The 18,162-nt window shown below is 42.8% G+C and overlaps 1 protein-coding gene and 1 long non-coding RNA gene across 2 annotated transcripts in view; one reads left to right on the forward strand and one right to left on the reverse strand.

The window, feature by feature from the left end:
• Positions 1-499: 499 nt before the first annotated feature.
• Positions 500-4,700, forward strand: LOC120101907 (uncharacterized). The gene is made up of 2 exons (XR_010064796.1): positions 500-908; positions 1,254-4,700. It is a non-coding gene; the product is annotated as an uncharacterized LOC120101907 (long non-coding RNA).
• Ly75 (lymphocyte antigen 75) overlaps positions 4,090-18,162 on the reverse strand; it is an 87,484-nt gene continuing 73,411 nt past the window's right edge. Inside the window, exons 30-35 of the mRNA NM_001427146.1 lie at positions 15,992-16,218; positions 14,186-14,354; positions 12,339-12,488; positions 9,840-9,962; positions 7,995-8,162; positions 4,090-5,958 (exon numbers count right to left, since the gene is read on the reverse strand). Of these exons, the coding sequence (NP_001414075.1) occupies positions 5,780-5,958; positions 7,995-8,162; positions 9,840-9,962; positions 12,339-12,488; positions 14,186-14,354; positions 15,992-16,218 (1,016 nt within the window). The 3' untranslated portion in view covers positions 4,090-5,779. The remainder of the gene's footprint in view (positions 5,959-7,994; positions 8,163-9,839; positions 9,963-12,338; positions 12,489-14,185; positions 14,355-15,991; positions 16,219-18,162) is intronic.

Consider the following 18,162-nt stretch of genomic DNA (forward strand, 5'->3'; position numbering starts at 1 on the left):
GACACTGGGGTTTTCCCTCCTCCCGTTTTTTTTTTTTGTTGTTTTGTTTTGGGAGACAGGGTAACCCTGTGTAACCCTGGCTGTCCTGGAACTCTCTGTACGCCAGGCTGGCCTTGGACTCAGTGTTCCACTGGCCTCTGCCTCCCGAGTGCTGGGATTAAAGGAGTGCACCACCATCACCTGGTCCCCTCTTGTTTTCTGAACCTGTGGACTTGCCCTGGTGCTACATGTTTGTAATTCAATCACTTAGGGAACACGAGGATAAAGAGTTTGAGACCGGCTTCAGCCACAGCAGTGATACCCTGTCCAAATAAACCAAGGGCAAGGGGCTATAGTTTAGTGGTAACTGAACATGTGTGCATGCTTACGGAAGTCCCCGGGTTCTGTCCTCACCACGGCAGAAACAAACCCTCATTTTCCATCTCTTTTGGAAGGAAGGAAATGAGGGAGGGGGGAAGGAAGGGAAGGAGGGAGGGAGGGAGGGAGGAAGGAAGTCCCAAAGCTGCCATTTACCAGACGTCTTCCTCTATGGCCTGTTCTCCACTAGACTTCTCAAACTTTCTCAGGATATACTTCTCAGAATACTTCCACACTTCCACTGTATTTCTAAAATCTCCCATTTCCCATTTCTAAATTCTTTCTGTTTGGCTCACTGCCTAGGGACTCTGGTTCCACTCTGATGCTGGATTTCTACTGGCCGGGCTCACCAGTGGTTTCCCAATCACTACACTCTCTTGTCTGAGCTCTCTGTTCTTCCGTAAACACCAACTTGAGGTTCCGGTCTAGTAGAAGGCTTCTTTGTTAGGGGAATCAACCTGACCCAGGACTAATCATCAATCTTCATCAGGCTCAGGGAGGGAATGAGAAAGACCTGAAACAGGACAGCCAATTCCTTGTCAGAAGTCCAGGTAAAACTGAGAACACTGTTGAACTGAGAAGATGATGAAGAGGATTAGGGGTTGAATTCTGGGTTTCTAGTTTGGAGCCAAAAGGAACACCTACTTAATATTAACTGACGTAAATATAACTGGTTGGGAAAGCAGGAGAGCTTCTCAAATTCCACTTGTTATTAGCTTAGTTGAGGGGACAAAAAGAGATGTATGAACACTCAGTTTGTGGGGGTGTAGATATATCAAGAATGTTTTAATCAGATACTCAGGGAATTGCAGTCAGGTGTACAGACTATCAGTTTTATGTTGCAGTCAGGCTGTCAAGATCCCCCATTCTAAGTTAGTCTACATTGCGTGAAACAGAAAGCTGGTGATGACGTAACTGAACAAGAGGGCCGAGTTCCAGCCCCAGCAAGCAGCAGAACTTGGCAACTTCGGCCATGTGATTCTGGCTTTAGCATCAAGGGCAGAAGAGGAGGGTTATGGAATGTCCCTCTGTGATTAAGGAAAGTCGCTGAAGCAGGCATGTGGCAGGGTTGTTCCTGCATGGAGGCCCAGAGAGGCCACTGTGCGGAGCTGTGAAGGTGAAGCCTTGGAGACCTGGTTTGCCGTGGAGACCACACAAGGTTAGAGATCCCAGAGCCATGTCATACCTGCAGAGGAAAGCTGCTGACAGGGAAGTGTGTTGCAGCCAACAAAGCTGAAAGGAGTTGGAGGTCGGAAGAACGTTTTGAAATCAGACATGGAGATGCAGAGTTTGCAGTTTGCCCAGCTGATCTTCAGTCTTGCATTGGTCCACTATTTCCTCCCTGTGCTCCTTTTGCTCCCTTATGGAGGGGTAATGTGTATCCTGTGCCATGATATGTTGGAAGTAAGTGATCTGCTTTTCATTTTGATTTTACAAGGGGTTATATTTAGGAGATGGTATGAATCTCAAAGAGACCTTGAACTTTTAAACAAGTTTGAGACTGTTATAGACTATGGGGACTTTTGAAATTGGACTGAATGCATTTTTTCATTATGTTAGAGCTATAAGCCTATGGAGGGAGTAGAATGGGGTGGTTTGAATAGGAATGGCCCCTATCCATAGCCTCCAGTGTTTGAATGCTTGGCTTATAGAGAGTGGCACTATTAGGAAGTGTGGCCTTGTTGGAGTAAGTGTGTACTTTGGAGGCGGGCTTTGAGGTCTCATATATGTCTGGGCAGTGTGACACAGAGTCTCTCCTTTCTGCCTTTGTGTCAAGATATAGAACTCTTGGCTCCTCCAGCACCAGGTCTGCCTGCTTGCTACCATGTTTCCCACCATGATAACACACTAAACCTCTGAAACTGTAAGCCAGACCCAGTTAAATGTTTCCCCTTGTAAGAGTTGCTGTGGTCTCTTCACAGTCATGAAACCCTAAGAAATATACATACCTACATACGCACACATACATACACACACATACATACATACATCTAGATATGCTGTGTGATGAGTGACAATATCTAAGAGTTAGTGTTAATAAACTGAGCTCAGTGGCTGGAGAGAAGGCTTGGTGGTTTTAGAGGACCTGAGGTTGGTTCCCAGCATCTTCTGGGAGACACACGGTGTCTGTAATGCCAACACTAGGGAATCCAAGACCCTGTTGTAGCCTCTGCAGCCACCTGCATTCTGTGCATGGTCCAACATGCAGATGCATAATAAAAATCCTAGAAGATTGATATTGCAATATATGAACACACATCCGCCTCAGACGAATTATGAACGGAGCAGAAAGTGCGTGGCAAACTGTTGCTGTTGAAACTGCTGTGCCTTGTGATTTAACACTCAATGCAGCTTGACATTGTGCGTCGACACAAACACGTTTGTCTGTGTTTATGACAGAGTGCGTTCACGGAGACTTAGTTTATCAAGTCTTTCATTTGAGAGCAAATTAAAAATTCTTGTCCTAAGCTGGATATAGTTACTGAATTAACTAATAGCAATGAGGTCTTTGCTTTGGCAAGAGGGTCCTAGTGTTAAAAGCAGCCTAAGATGAAGGAATAGTGATCTCCAACAGTCTCTAGGAGAATCTTAGAAAGGAGGCAGGCACCCGGCTTGGAACATAACAGGCAAAAAATTAGTTTTTGTTTGTGTTTTTATTTTATTTTTCATTTTCTTTAGCTGGGTATGGTGGCGCATGCCATTAATCCCAGGACTCAGTAGATGAGGCAGGTGGATCTCTGAGGGCGAGGCTAGCCTGCTTTATAAAGTTCAGGATAGCCAGGGCTACACTAAGAAACTGTGTCTTAAAACAAACAAACGAAAACCCCAAACTGAGGCAAAACAAAATATGCTCCTCCGTCAACCATATAGTAGGGAGAATTCCCAGAGACTGAGGAAGGGGGAGGGAATTGTTGAGGAATGGGAGGAGGGAGGGGAATATTAGGATCACTTCTGTACTTGCTCTCTATGAGTTCTTATTGGCTCCACTGACTTGTGTTTTTAGGGGTCTGGCTTTAAGAGACACATTTGACCAGCCAGACTTTATGCAGTAACTGGGTAAGCCAAGGAAGGCTGGAATGGCTAGGGCAGTCATAAGTTTTTGAGAGCCATCTGGGACTGGAAAATGGGGAAATAAACCACTAGGGGGCAGTTCTGGCCTTGTTGAGAGGGATCATCTAATAGATCTCTGGAACTGAGATTTTGAACTGGAGGGAGCAAGTGCCCAGGATCCTCTAAGAGGAATTTAACACGGACGAGATCACTGATGAGAGATACTAAGAGACACATTGAGGGCCTGTGGGATGGCTCTGTAAGAGTGCTTGGTGTGTAAGCATGAGGACCAGAGTTCAAATCCCCAGTAGCCATGTAAAAAGACATACATGGCTTTGCCTGTTTGAGGTCACAACATTTCTTTTTTTTTTTTTTTTTTTTTTTTTTTTTGGTTCTTTTTTTCGGAGCTGGGGACCGAAAGGTCCCAACATTTCTGGACAGAGACAAGTGTATCCTTGGAACTTGCTGGCTAACTCACGTAGACAAAATGGCAAGCTTCCAGTTCACAAGATAAGCAAACAGACAGCAATAGAGAAAAACACTTGATGTCTTTCTTGGGACACTTTTACACACATGTGCATATATGTGCGCGTGCGCGTGCGCGCACACACACACACACACACACACACACACACACACCACATACACCACACACAAAAGAGAAACACTGAGCCAAGGAGATTAAAATCATTTAGAGAGACAAAGATTTATTCTTTAAAAAGTGTTCACTAAGTCTTTAAATAATATCTCAACTTGCAATAGCTGGTCACTTTCTCATCTTAGGACATGGGATACAATCAAACCTAATTTAGAGATGCTTTTGTATGCAAGGATCAACTCCAGCAGTTTTAAAAGGGAAGCCAACTTTACCATGGCAGCAGCTGTAACCACAGCCGTGGTCATGTAGCATCAGTTTAGTTCTTTGAAGAAACTCCTAGTGATTATTTAAAAGAGGCCTCAAGAAAAATATTTTAGGAAAATTGTAGATTACATTAAAAGAGTCTTAGAAAATTATTTACAACTTTGTGATGGCATAAACACCTCAAGCAAAATAAATCTGGATCTTGTACAAAAATACTCTAAAGTATAAATATGAAACACTGAATAAAACAGTCCCCATATTTATTGGACACTACTAGCAAAACTATATTCCAGTTGTTCAGATGGAAATTACATCCACAGAATAACGTGTCACTAATCATTTAAGTTTTAAATATTTCCACATGAATCATGGAGTTCTGAGTTTCACTGCCTTAGAAGCTGTCATTTTTTTTTTTTTATAAATACAGAAGTAGCAAACAACATTATTCAAAGACCACTCTTATGTTCTGCTCAGGTAAAAAGGCAACAAAATAATACATTCATCAAAAGGCGATGTTGCCTGCTGGAGGCGGTGGCCTTTGATCCCAGCACTCCCGTGGCAGAGACGCAGGGGATCTCTGAATTGGAGGCTAGCCTGGCCCACAAAGCCAGTCCCTGGCAGCCAGGACTTTGTTGCACAAAGAAACCATGTTTTGAAAAACAAAAACAAACAAAACAAAACAAAACAAAAACAACAAAACAAGTAAAAAACCTCCAGCCACCACCAACAAAAAGTTGATCTCCTATGTGAAATATATACATAAACTGTAAAAGTTTGTCTCATCTGCAATTGGGTCCTTGTAAGAAAGAAAATCATCAAACACAGACATGCTGATACAGCACGCCTAGTCAACCTAACGGTAACATTCCCAACTTTAGGAAACAGTAACTCTAAGTTTTTTAAAAAAAAAAAGAAAAGAAAAAACCAAACCACGCTATATAAGTAATTAAAAACAGAAATGTAACAATTAAGTAATACCGGTATAAATACCTTTGAAATAAAAACATCTTCCAAGAGGCTCCATTTTCTGTGTAAAAAATATGGCTTGTTTTGTTTTGTTTTTTCAGTGCCATGAAAGGCCATTTTGAAGCATCATTGATCTCACTTTTGCCTGAGGTACTAACTTTGCATTTGGTCAGATATTCATAAAAGGTAGATGTGGAGCCTACTAGTACTGACAGTTTTGATTTTCTATGAGGCTGTTAAAATGCTATTAAAATATGTACATTCTACTTAGCCCAGCAACTGCATTCTTACAGAGAAGAATCGCATTAGCTAAATTTATCCTCCTCTAAACAATCTGAACATCCACGTTGGCTCTAAGTCCTCTCTGCTCTGATAACTGATTCCTTAGCACGGCTGTTAGGCCATCGGCTGAGCAACCCACCCACCCACTGAACGCATCACTTAGACTTCTGCTTGGAAACACAGTAAACACTGATTGCAGGACAACAGTAAGTGGCTCATCTTGCTTCAGGAACATCCAGGGCCAGTGAAGAAACTCGGAAGTTAGTCGTGGAAAGAAGGGAGCATCACCTCGTCTTCATTGGCTCCGTGTTCATACCGAACGGGGGAGAAGCCTGTCCAGTGGAAATGGGTTCTTTGCAAGAGGAACCAAATCAGTCCACTGATGAGGGCTAAGACACTCAGCACAGCGAACAGGATGGCTATTCCTCTGTAATCCGGGCCTGCGATCCAGACATTGCACATTGTAAGGGAAATGCAACAGTTACCCTTGTTTCTGATTCTTTCCAGTAAACTATGCTTAAGCTACAAAGCCCTGTCCGAATTAGATTGTTTCAAAGCTAGGACAGACTTTCCCTTCTACCACCTTCCTTAGGAAATCAGCTTAACATATATTATTGTATTTTCCACTCCTCTCCACCCACCAAGGACTACAGGACTTTGCGGGAGTTAGGCAAGCACCCCACCAAGCCACATCCTTACCACTTGCTCAGGATTTCAAATGCTGTTTATCTGCCTTTCTCGGATACTCAGCTGCAGACTGTTCTTTCCCATAATGGATTTCCATTATTCCTAACTCCAAATGGCCAAGATCAGAACTGTAATTTTCCTGTAATTTTTATCACACCACTGCTGTTTGCTGTCCTCCAAAGACATAAGTTGCATTCCACTCCACTCGGAAAAGAGCCAGGACTCCTTGACCGTTGTTTGCAGCCCTACTAAGGGTCTCTGCCTGCCTAGCATCCAGCTCTTCTTTGAGCTTCAGCGGCTGCTTCTGCCACTGGATTCTCTCCAACTGGATCCTCTCTGCTATGCCTGTCTCCAAGCTTGCTGGGCTGAGGTGAGCTTCAGCACCTCTTCTAGTAGACGCCCCTCCTGGAGCAGCTAATAACCACCACCTGCTGTTTACCGAACAGAGTTTCTAATGACTAGTTAGTTCCTTCTCTTCAAGGAGAAATGTGACCTGTCTGTCACTAATCCATCTTCCTCCCTGAACGGGCAAGTCTGTGATAACATGTAGCTGGTCTGCCTTGTTCAGGTGCATTTCGGCATGGAAAACATGCAAAACAAGAAGGAGCAGAGCAACGATGTATAGATGAAAACCATCCACTGCAATGGGGCATCATCTTTGTTTGATATTTATGTAGCAAAATGGAAAGCCTATGCTAGTTGTTTTAAAATGTTGATGGTTTGGGCCTTTCTCCATAGATGAAGCTCAATATTTTTACAGTCATTTTAAATACCAATTCATGACAAAAACTAAAGTTCAAATTGCAATTTCATATGGACACCATGAACAGTTTAAATAGTTAGATTTAGTTGTAGGTGATTTTAAAGTTTCTTTATAGCCAGATGTAGTGGCACATGCCATTAGTCTCAGTCCTTGGGAGACAGGGGCAGGCAAATTTCTGAGTTCAGGGCCAGCCTGGTCTATATAGTGGTAGTTCCAGGACAGACAGGGCTACATAGTGAGATTCTGCCTCAAAAGAGGAAAACAAAAACAAAATAAATTTCATTATGAACGTTTTACAGGACCTGAGAGAAAGGCAGCAAACTAACTGTGCTGGTTTGAGTGAGAAATTTCCCCCAAAGGCTCAGGTATTTGGACACCCTGTGTCAGTTTGTGCCCCTTTGGGAACATTATATAACCTTTAGTAGGCGGGGCCTGCTGGCTAGAGGAGCTGAGCCTCGGCTTGGGGGGCGTGGCCTTACTCCACTTCCATCCAGCTTTCTGCTTTCTGTGTGTCAGTGGAAATCTGACCAGACAACTTCCTGCTTCTGCTGCCCTGCCTGCCCGTTGCCATGCCTACCCCAGCATCAAGGGGCTCTGTCCCTCTGCTCAAGTCAAAGGATGGCCTTTTGTCCACAACTTGCTTCTCTAAATGACAACAGGAAATAGACCTTTTACACTTCCACACAGGGAAACCGTAAAATAAAACACACTGTGAGGACGTTCCCAAAGCAATCTCTTCCCCAATTCCCTGGCAGCTCCTATTTTTAGAGGAGCTTTATTCAGAATTTTCTAGATGTATTATATATTTACCATTAAAAAATCCCCGATTTAATGAAGATTTGAGATATGCTTTATAAATACATAAGATCATGGGGGTTAAAAACCAAGTACACGGATGTGCTATTTATCTGGCCTCATGCTCACTAAGCAAGGGCTCTCCCACTGACCTACAAGAGCATCCGTCCCTATGGTTACTTCTTGGCCCGTTCTGTTCAATACTACTGTAAAGACAGGCTGCCTACTTACTCAGAGGAATTTTGCAGACAGCTCTTGCATAGCCACGGGAACATTCGACTTTTCTCCAGGTCTCATTTGAAGCTATTAAAACGCTACATTTCCCATCGCCATCCTTACTTTTATTTTCCCACTTGACAAATGTCACATCTAATCCATCGAGCCAACTCCAAGACTGATCTGAAGACAGATGACAAGTGCAATTATATTTATCGCTATTAACCACAGTGCTAAAAAACAAACAACCAAAAACAAAAACCAACCAAACGAAAACACACGAGGCTCAAATAACCCGTTTAATGAGAAGGTGGTTGTTTTGTTAGTGGTTCTCAACCCGTGAGTCACAACTGCTTTGGGGGTTGGATATCAGCTGTCCTGCACATCACATATCTATATTATGAATCAAAACAGTTATGATGTAGCAACAAAATAATTTTATGGTTGGGGGATCACCACAATATGAGGGACTATATTGAAGGGTTGCAGCATTAGGAAGGGTGAGAACCACTGTTTTATATGACAGTATTATTTAAAACAAAATGAAACCTCACAGGCTATAAAGATGGCTCATTCAGTAAAGTGCTTGCACAGGGATATGAATCTGACCCTCTGTAAATACATGCAAAGTAACTGGGTACCATGCAACCTGCCTATGAACCCTGCACTAGTGAGGTACAGAGAGGGGATCCCTGGGCTTTGTTCACCGATCCTCTGACTGAATCAGTGAGCCCTGGGCTTGATGAAAAATTCTGTCTCAAACAATAAGGTGGAGAATAATGGAGAAAGATAACTGATATTGACCTCTGACCTATATACACGTACATACACATGTACATGTACACATGAATAGGCACACACTTAAATAAGGGGGAGAGAAATTCAGGCAGCTACCCAACACTGACCTCTAACCTTCACATACATGTGCACATACATGCACAAACAAATGGATATGTACACAAACAATGAAATGTATTAAAAATAATCAAAAGCCTTTAAGCCTTTAGCTGCACTCCCTGTAGGTGAATTGTGCAATGTTGGCAGTAGCTGCTGTCTTGGACAATGAGAAATCTTATTTCATTTTTTAAAGATGCACTTTTATTACTTTAAGTTATGTGTAGGTGTCTATGGATGCAGACCTCTGGGAGGTTGTGAACCACCTGATGTTGGTACAGAAGAAAACAAAACAAAACCATAGGGTCCTCTGTAAGAGCAAGTAACCTTAGCCACTCAGCCATTTCCCTAGCCCCATTTTCCTCTTTTAGAGTGTTCTATTAGACAGTGATACACGTGCTTTGATAAAGGCACAGAATGCTTGCTTGTGCATCTATTGTGAGGTAAATTCATCTCCAAGGATCCATGCCCTCCATTTCTTAAGAAAACGTGTCATTAAAACTATGCTACTGGGGGAGGAAGGGGTTAAGAGGCCTCAGGACCACCCCACCCATTCTTGTTTTTCCGAAGCGTGATAAGTGTGCAAACACCATTTATAATCCACTTAGACAGCCGATATTGAGTCCACTCATTTTTTTGAAAATTACTTGACATTCTAGAGTTGACATTTATTTTAATTCTTTAATATTCGATTCTACATAAAGTGTGAAATGAATTATCAAATTTATGTACGTGACTCATTCTTTATCAATTGCAGCCTCATCTTTCAAACTCTGTTCTTCACTGAGAAGTCCTTCCACGAATTCTCTCTTTAGATTTAAGTCAGTGTGTCTGAAAAATCCACCACTGGTAAGAGTTAATTTTGGACTGTGGTGAAGCCGCCGTCCAGTGTGTTAGAGCACAGGTGGGGGCCGCCATGCCCAACCTCAGAGCTCTGTCCACTGAGCGCTGAGATGCACCACTTACCGAGAGAATGTTGAGACAGTCCCAGCCAGACTCTCATCGTGATATTAAAATTCTCCCTCATCAATCTGCTCACAAACTTATTCTCATTTTCATCCGCTATGGTGACAACAGTTGCAGAGTGATCTGTTGAAGGAAAACGAATTAGACCTGATTACCTCCATGTTAAGCATACGAAGAATGTAACTCTAAGCGACTGATTCTGAACTGGACCCTTTGGGGGGAAAAAAACCCCAGTATCTGTTGTGAACGAGACCATTGGGAAATTCGAGCTTCGTTCAGACGCTATCTTGAAACTTTTGGTATTTATGTTAAAAATTAAAAGTGCTCCCACGAATAAAGCTCCAAAGGAGTTAAAAATATTTTTAAATAGAAATTTGCATAAAGAAGTTTTATAATTCAGAAACATGTATCTGGCAGGTTTTTTGTTTTGTTTTGTTTTTTGTTTATTGTTTGTCAAATCAATAAGACCTTTGTGTTTGAGCAGCTGGCTGTGACAACTGGGGTTTGGGACCGTACGAATAAAATGCCACCTATTTATTTCTAGGACTTGCCTCAAAAACAGAATTTCTGTATAACGTAGATTTAAATTTGCTTCTGTTCAAAAGGGAATTGAAAGAAGCCTCTCTTGTGACCTGAGGGAGCGCCTACCCTCCTTCCACGGTATTTCCCATAAAAATGTGGTTGGCCATAACCACCCTGAGTTCCTAAAAATGGTAGAGGATTGGGTGAGTTAATATTCTTTAAGCTTAATAAATACATTTCCTAAACACATATAAACTAGTGTTATAGGTAATGTCAGATAGAATAGAAATAAATAATAAGTAAGCTGGGAAATCCATCCTAAGAGGAACGAAAGGCTTTGCCCTGTATGGAATAGGTTTAACATTATGCATCCGAGGAGATGTTGCCAAAGGTATTATCCCCTCCTACAGATAGGGAAACCGAGAGTCAAGAAGAAGCAGTGAAGTCTTCAGCCTTGCAGAGCCAGCCAGCTAGAGAGTTTAAGAAGGCGACTGAAACCTTTGAAAGAAGAGTGGTTTTGAGTTCACCATCTTCGGGGCCCTGCGCTCCATAGGGCGAACTTTACCCCACTTCGTTCTTTCCTGCAATGCCCCCTCATGTTCTGACTCCCAGCACTGTTTCCACTCTCAGTGTTCTCTCTGAGAAGCAATTCTGTGCTTTCTACAGCATCGCTTAGGGAGGGCGTGTGAGAGCTGGGAAACGAACCAAGGCTGTCTACCTCGATGTCTTACCTGACCCGCTCACACGCTACATCTACAACAGAGCTTCTCATCTTCTCCCTCAGGAGGAAGAGGCAGGCCACATATGTGAACACACAGGTCTATTTTATGACAGTTCCCATCATGTGCAAACATGTACACCACGCCAAGGTTCCCACACAGTTCCTGTCGTGCACCTAAGACGGGAACTAAAGTGCTATCTAAGCAGCCGCCCACTGTGCAATATTTAGCGAAATAAAGCTAAATGAGCTGAATGCCATCTGTGAGTTATCAGGGAAGAAACTAAGTCGTTTTGATTTTTGAAATAGTAGAGGTGGCTTTCTTAGAAGTCATTTTACGTTCTGACTGAAGGCAATGACTGGGCTCCTCGAGGGATGTAGTCAATAACTGGGCTATTTTTTTTTTTTTCTGAAATGGCTTCATGTGAAGTCTTAAGTCTTGTCCCTTATTTAGGTTCTTAGGATGCTGCTAATCCTATCCAGAATGGATGGGCAACTCATGATCAGTTGATCTGATCACCCTCTTCAGTGTCAGCGTAATATTAAAAACTCAGGAATGGACTACAGAGTCAACTGTATTTTGCCTCTTGACCCCTTTTCCAAACATCTCAAAGTATATCTAAAATTTTTTCATTTGTTATTGCTTCTACTTAGTATCAATACTTAATGTTAATAGACCACTTAGCATTTTTACCTTTTTACATTTTTACTTTCAATATACTCATTCTCATTTTAGAATTTATTCTCTTATTTTTAAAATTATTTTTAAGCCTTTACCTATATGTATGGGACCCACCTGGTCTCATGTAGCGCAGGCTAGCCTGAAGTTACATTGCCGAGGATGACCTTTAGTTTCTAACTCTCCTGCCTTCGAGACGTCCTAAGTACTGGGACTGTAGCGGTGTGCCACCAGCTCAGTTTATGTGGCCCTGGGAGCACACCCAGGTGTTGGGTGCACATGCGGGACAAGCATAGCTCTACCAGCTGAGCAATGTCCTCTGTCCACACTGGCCATTTGTAATGATTATAGCAATGATTATAGCAAAGATTATAGCAAAATTCCTTTGAGATCCTTTTGGTAAAATACTTAACTATTGCCTTACTACTGGACAGTAAGGTGGTAACACTATTATAAAATAAAAATGCTTTTAAAATACTTTCCAAGGTATGGTGATTCCCTTCTATTATTCCCTTAAGGGAAAAATATTGTGAAGAGTGAAATTATCTCGTCAAGAGAAAGCGAGTGGACTTTAACTTACCAAGTTCTTGACACAGTTGCTTGGCCTCTGAGAAGCTGTGCAAAGCCTGGTCGGACGAGTAACAGTGACCCCCGTACTGGATCCACTGCACATCCTCCCTCTTTGCCACTGGACATTTTGATGATTGTGTATGAGAGGACAGCTCTTTAGCTGTGAAAAATGATAGACAGAAAAGTAAATACTACCCTCAAATCTCATTAAACGCCTCCCCACACGAAACCTGTGCTTGTGGAGAAGCAGCCTGCAGCTCTGTACACACACCATCGGAAGGCACAGTCTGGGCCCTACAGACACACATTCTAGTCATGTTTGGAATGCCACTTTAAAACCTCCATGGTAGACGGGGTGAGTGCTCCCCCTTGAGAATGGAATTCAACCAGCTTAGAACATGTACAGAGACTTTGGGAGAAGCAAAATGCAGGCTCTGGTAGGCCTGCAAGTATTCCGAACCAATAATTAAAATCCATTCCCTCGGCTTCTCTTTCACTGTGAAAATGTAAGCCAACATTTTATCGAGATACATGAAGACTGACATTAAAGTCACGACCACAATTAAAAAGTTGGCAATTTGTAACTCTCTCTCAAATCGAAAGATGTTATCTCTTTTAAGCTCTTAGAAATTCTTCCGGTTTCAACTCAATCTGTTCTGTGTTCTAGCTGAGTAAGGCTCGAAGCCTAGGAAGTGTAGGTTGGGTCCCCTAGGGCTCATGATTAATTCCTCTCAAGAGCACACAACTGTAGAGCAGCTAGGCGCAGGTCATCTCAGTCAAATGTCTGGCCCGGTCCCAGCTGGGAGCTCAGCCCAGACTTCTGTTGTGCGCTCTACACTCCCTTAAGACTCTCCCTGTGGTTTCTGCGCACCACAGGTGGGTGGGATTTTCCTTATTTGTCGCTTCTGTGATTCCAGAAAGAATGGCCTCCGACATTCTTCCATCAAGAACCCGGGGTTGACTAGTTCCCTCTGCTTCTGTCTTCTGTGAGAAGTCAGTCAGTCAGGATAAATCCTTCCAAATTTCAGCTGTTTGGCTTAGCCTCTCCAGTGCTACCTATTTGAGCTCCCCGTCCCCCTGGGCCCTGTCAGTTCGACAGGTGGAGTAGTGGGTGAGTTTCCCAACAGCTGCTGACCAAACACAACCATTAAATTCCTCATGGTGATACTGGAGGAAGGAGTCAGGACCGTAAGGCAAGTTCTGGCCTTTACTACTTTGTGAAAGTAGCTGATGAGCCAAAGGGATATTGTCCCATGATTCCAGACTTAGCTGTGTACTGCTTCAGTATGTGTGAAAGTGGGTTCAACCCGTAGTCACCACAGCACCACAGGGGACACACAGCCAGCAGCCTCTTAACATCTTACGCTGGGCACCTTGTGGATTTCTGTCTTCAGTTGGGTCACCTTGGGTTGCAGACATTTCCTTCCCTTTAGGATCCTTATGAGGTTGGGTTTCCAACTCTTGGATTTTTTAATTTAACTTTTATTTTTATTTTTAAGGGTCCGAATTGTGTTAAGTTCATTATAGCCTTTTTGGTTGTTGTTTAACGCTGGGAATCCAATACAGGACCTCCCAAATATTAGATAAACATTATAACACTGAGCTACATTTCAGCCCTGTTGGATTCCTGCTCAGAGTCGGGGAAATATTTTGAAACATTATCTTATGTAGCCTTGGGCTGGATCAAGATGACCTTGAACTTCCCATCCTCCCAAGTCCAACTCACAAGTGCTAGAAATATGTGTTTTTATAGAGCCTGTGGACAAGTCTTATTTCTATTTATATGTTCATTAAATGATGACGTGCACACATTATCAAATTTCAGTAAACACACGGTTCTTCAAAACCAAGTCTTACGTTTCGTAGGCTTGTAACAAACAGCACCATCCTTAACAGACGGGCATCTTTCGTGTCTCCAAATTCCTTTCGGATATAAGACGACACAGTCTCCAGGAGATTGTGGGCTGTTCCACGGGACATAGTCAAACGCACTGCCGTCGGACCATTCGAAACTCGATTCGCTTCCCTGTTTGGGAACAGTGTGGACGCCCTGAGCTCAGAGGTGCGACTTGAGAAACAACATAAGAAGACTGCACACACGGTAGGAAGCGAGTGCTGACCATTTGCGCGTAAGCACTGTAAGTATAAGCCTATCCGCGGAGTCGGAGGTTTGCTTTTGATACAGTGTGCATGTGCTCTGGGAGAACACAAACAGGACTTCACATTTAGAGACAGTCACCATATTCTGTCTCTGAATTTACTTAAAGACTGGATTTATGAAACACATGCAAATGGCTTCCACTTACCCCTTTAGCACAATTAAAGGTTCAGAACTCCAACAAGGTATTGTTCTGAAAATTTTCACATTGTTCTTACACACTGTTCTGAAACAGTACCATATCTTGTTAAACACTTCTTTTTATTATTTGCGGGGCTAGGAATTGAATCTAGGGCTCACAAGTTAGGCAGGTGCTGTCATTACTGAGCTGTATCCTGGCCTTGAACACTGTTTCCTGGGCTTCATAGTTTTGTGGTTTGTGTCTGGGTACATTACAGAGGCCATCATACAGGAGAGGCTAAAAAGGGCAACTCTTCCAAGAGCAAGACATGAGGAGACTAGCTTCCATTTTTTTTCTTGAATCTGTGAACTTACGGCAGGCACCCCTTCTTCCTTCCTCCCCTCCCTCCTTCCCTCCCCCTCCTTCCCTTTCTCCTTCCCTTTCTCCTTCCCTCCCTCCTTCAACCTCCCTCTTTCCCATCCTCCCTTCCTTCCTCCCTCCCTCCCTCTTCCTTCCCTCCCTCCCTCCTGCCTCTCTTCCTCCCTCCCTCCTCCCCTCCCTCTGTCCTTCCTTTATTCCTTTTATTTTTCGGCATTTTTTTTCTAAAGATTGCTTAACAAGGCCCACAGCCCTCAATGGATGGCTATTTTGGTATGCCAGACATTATTAGAAGTACATACATAATAGATACAGAAGTCAAATAATAGAACCAAAAATGTATTATCAACATTAATCTTTTAAAAGGAATTTCAAACCTGGGTGCTCAGTATTTATATCCTTTCCAGTCCCACCCATCCCCTCTCCAACTCCTCTTGTGTCCTCCCCTCTCAAACCCAAGCCCTTTTCATCCTATAGGTCATGAGCGTACTAAGAGTTTTTGTTGCCTTTTATATATACTTTTGTGTTAAAATATGAAAGAAAACACTACTAGCTGGTTTTACTGATGAGGAAACAGGACTGTGAAGTTTAAATAACTCACTAACTATCAGCTACCACATAAATGACGGATGTGCCATTAATACTGAAGTTTAGGATTCTCTGGCTCCATGCTGTTTACTTTACAGAAAGAAACTTTCCAACTGGTCCTCCCCAAGCAAAGGACAAAGCTCAGAGGTGGAGCACAGAAGACTGATCACTAGATCCACAATTAAAAGACCCCCAAATCACACAGCCTGAAAGAGATACTGTTGAGTTATTAACCCAGCGAACCCCTGAGATGGCGGGGCCACTTGCATGCTATAATTTTATTTATTCCATGATATAAAAGGCAAGAAACCACTAGGATTAATCCACTATTACATTTTGAGTTAGTATCTTATGCTTAAAATCTCTAACTTTCGAAGCTACAGCTTTGGAAAATTTCTGGAAGCAAAATGGGACTTACATCATGACTCGAGAGCCCAACCCAGAGAGGGAATCCGTCACGGTTCACAACGTCTTCCAGAAAGAGCTTCCCGTTTGGGTTGTGAACACTCGCCAACTCTCCCCCGCTTTGAGAGCACTCCTTCAGGGCTTCATACCAGGTCACCTTCTTCTGAATGACATTATAGACGCCGTCCTCATATGGGATGACCTGGGGCAGGGTGCTATTGTGCTTGTCCTCGTAGTCAACTATAACATCCAACATAAAAGGGCCGGTAAGAGCAAAGGGTTTCAAGTCCACAAACACATTAACGTGAGAGGTCAAATGCAAACGTTGCCTTTACTATCCTCACAGCACATACAAAAGGCTCTTAAATTCGATAGTTGTCTTGTTGTCTTAAAAAATGCTTGACATGATGGCAAAGTTATTAACCACTTGGATATGTGAGACTGACGGGGGTGGGGGGGAGACACACACACACACACACACACACACACACACACACACACACACACTTCTAAAAAATAAAACCAGCAGTGAGGTTATAAATAAAAGAATGAGTACATTTTTTTTTTTTTGGTTCTTTTTTTCGGAGCTGGGGACTGAACCCAGGGCCTTGCGCTTCCTAGGTAAGCGCTCTACCACTGAGCTAAATCCCCAGCCCCAAGAATGAGTACATTTTAAAACGAGGACAAATATCTTGTACAGGGTTCCAGCTAATCACACAGGTTCCCTGCTCCATCCCAAAGATGGAGAATGGCACTCTCCTGCTGTAACTGTGGACTGAGCACAGTAACATCTGTACAGAGATTACAGCATGGAGAGAAGACAAAGGGTAACTTTATAATTGAGAAATTACCATCACAGCCTTGACCAGAGAGATCAGCTCTGAAACCAGCAGTCATGCTGGTAGTATCTGTCATTCACAGGCTAGTGTAAAAATGACACCTTCTCCCAAACTCAAAATCACAGTTTAATCACAGGGAGATAAGACAACAGATAGCCTCAAAACTGTGAGTCATCAGAAAGAAGTCCTCACAGATAGGAGGGACCATGACTGAGTCTAATGCAGTATCCTGAATGGTTATCCGAATAGAAAAGCACACTAAGTAAAAACTAAGGGGACAGGAGGCTGGGCTTGGTGGCACATACCTTTAATCCCAGCTCTCGGGAAACAGAGGCAGTCGGATATCTGAATTCAAGGCCAGACTGGTCTACAGAGCAAGTTCCAGAACAGCCAGAGCCACACAAAGTAAGCCCTGTCTTGTAAACCAAAACCAAAACCAACCAACCAACCAACCAACCAACCAAAAAGCTAGGGGGATATGAATAATGACCAGGCTTTGGTTAATTCTTGTGCAGCAGCCAATGTTGGTTTATTAGTTGGGATAAATCTACCATAATAATGGCATGCTAAAGATGTCAGCAACAGGGAAACTGGTTATGGGGTAGTGAGAGTTCTCAGTTCTAACTGTGTAATGTCCCTGCAAATCTATATTTAGTCTAAAATGAATATTGTATTAAAGTGTATTATTGAAAGAAGGAAACCATTTTGGCAAGAGGAAAACAGACAAACTTACAAATGCATAGCAGGGCATACAGGGAACAATGAAGTTGAGAAAGATGTCCAATGACAAAGAAGGGGAGAGGTGGGAGAAGCTTAGACATGAGGAAGAGAGGCTGGTGCCTAACAACTGATAAGACGAGGACACTGGAGAGGCAGATCTCCATCACAGTACTCTGCAGCTCCTGGAGCAGAGACTGTTCACATGGGGCATCCCCGCCACAGGCCTCGCCTCAGCAGAGGGCTTAGAGCAGGCTGATCATAATAAAGTTCTTAAGCTGATGATGAATTTTGTTATTTACATTTCAAAATAGGTTTAAGGATTAGACGAGATTGTAAGACATGCATTTTGCCCGGAATGTCAAAATTCTATCTACGTATACTTTCTTTTCTTTCTTTCTTTTTTTAAAATAAAAGTTCTATCCCTCTCTCACGATTCAATTATGAAGTGCTACCTCCTAATTCTCACTGGGCTCTATGTTTACCCACTAATCTAAGTCTCGTTTACAAAAGATAAAAAAGTTAACGCTGTCTCACCAGCAATGTTTCCCTTTAGGAGTCTGAGACCAGAAAACAAAGGCCAGGGTTTTGTTTTCTTTGTAACTTGTGGGACTAAATGGAAAGCAAG

This window comes from Rattus norvegicus, chromosome 3 (assembly GCF_036323735.1).
Source record: "Rattus norvegicus strain BN/NHsdMcwi chromosome 3, GRCr8, whole genome shotgun sequence".
Lineage (NCBI taxonomy): Eukaryota > Metazoa > Chordata > Mammalia > Rodentia > Muridae > Rattus > Rattus norvegicus.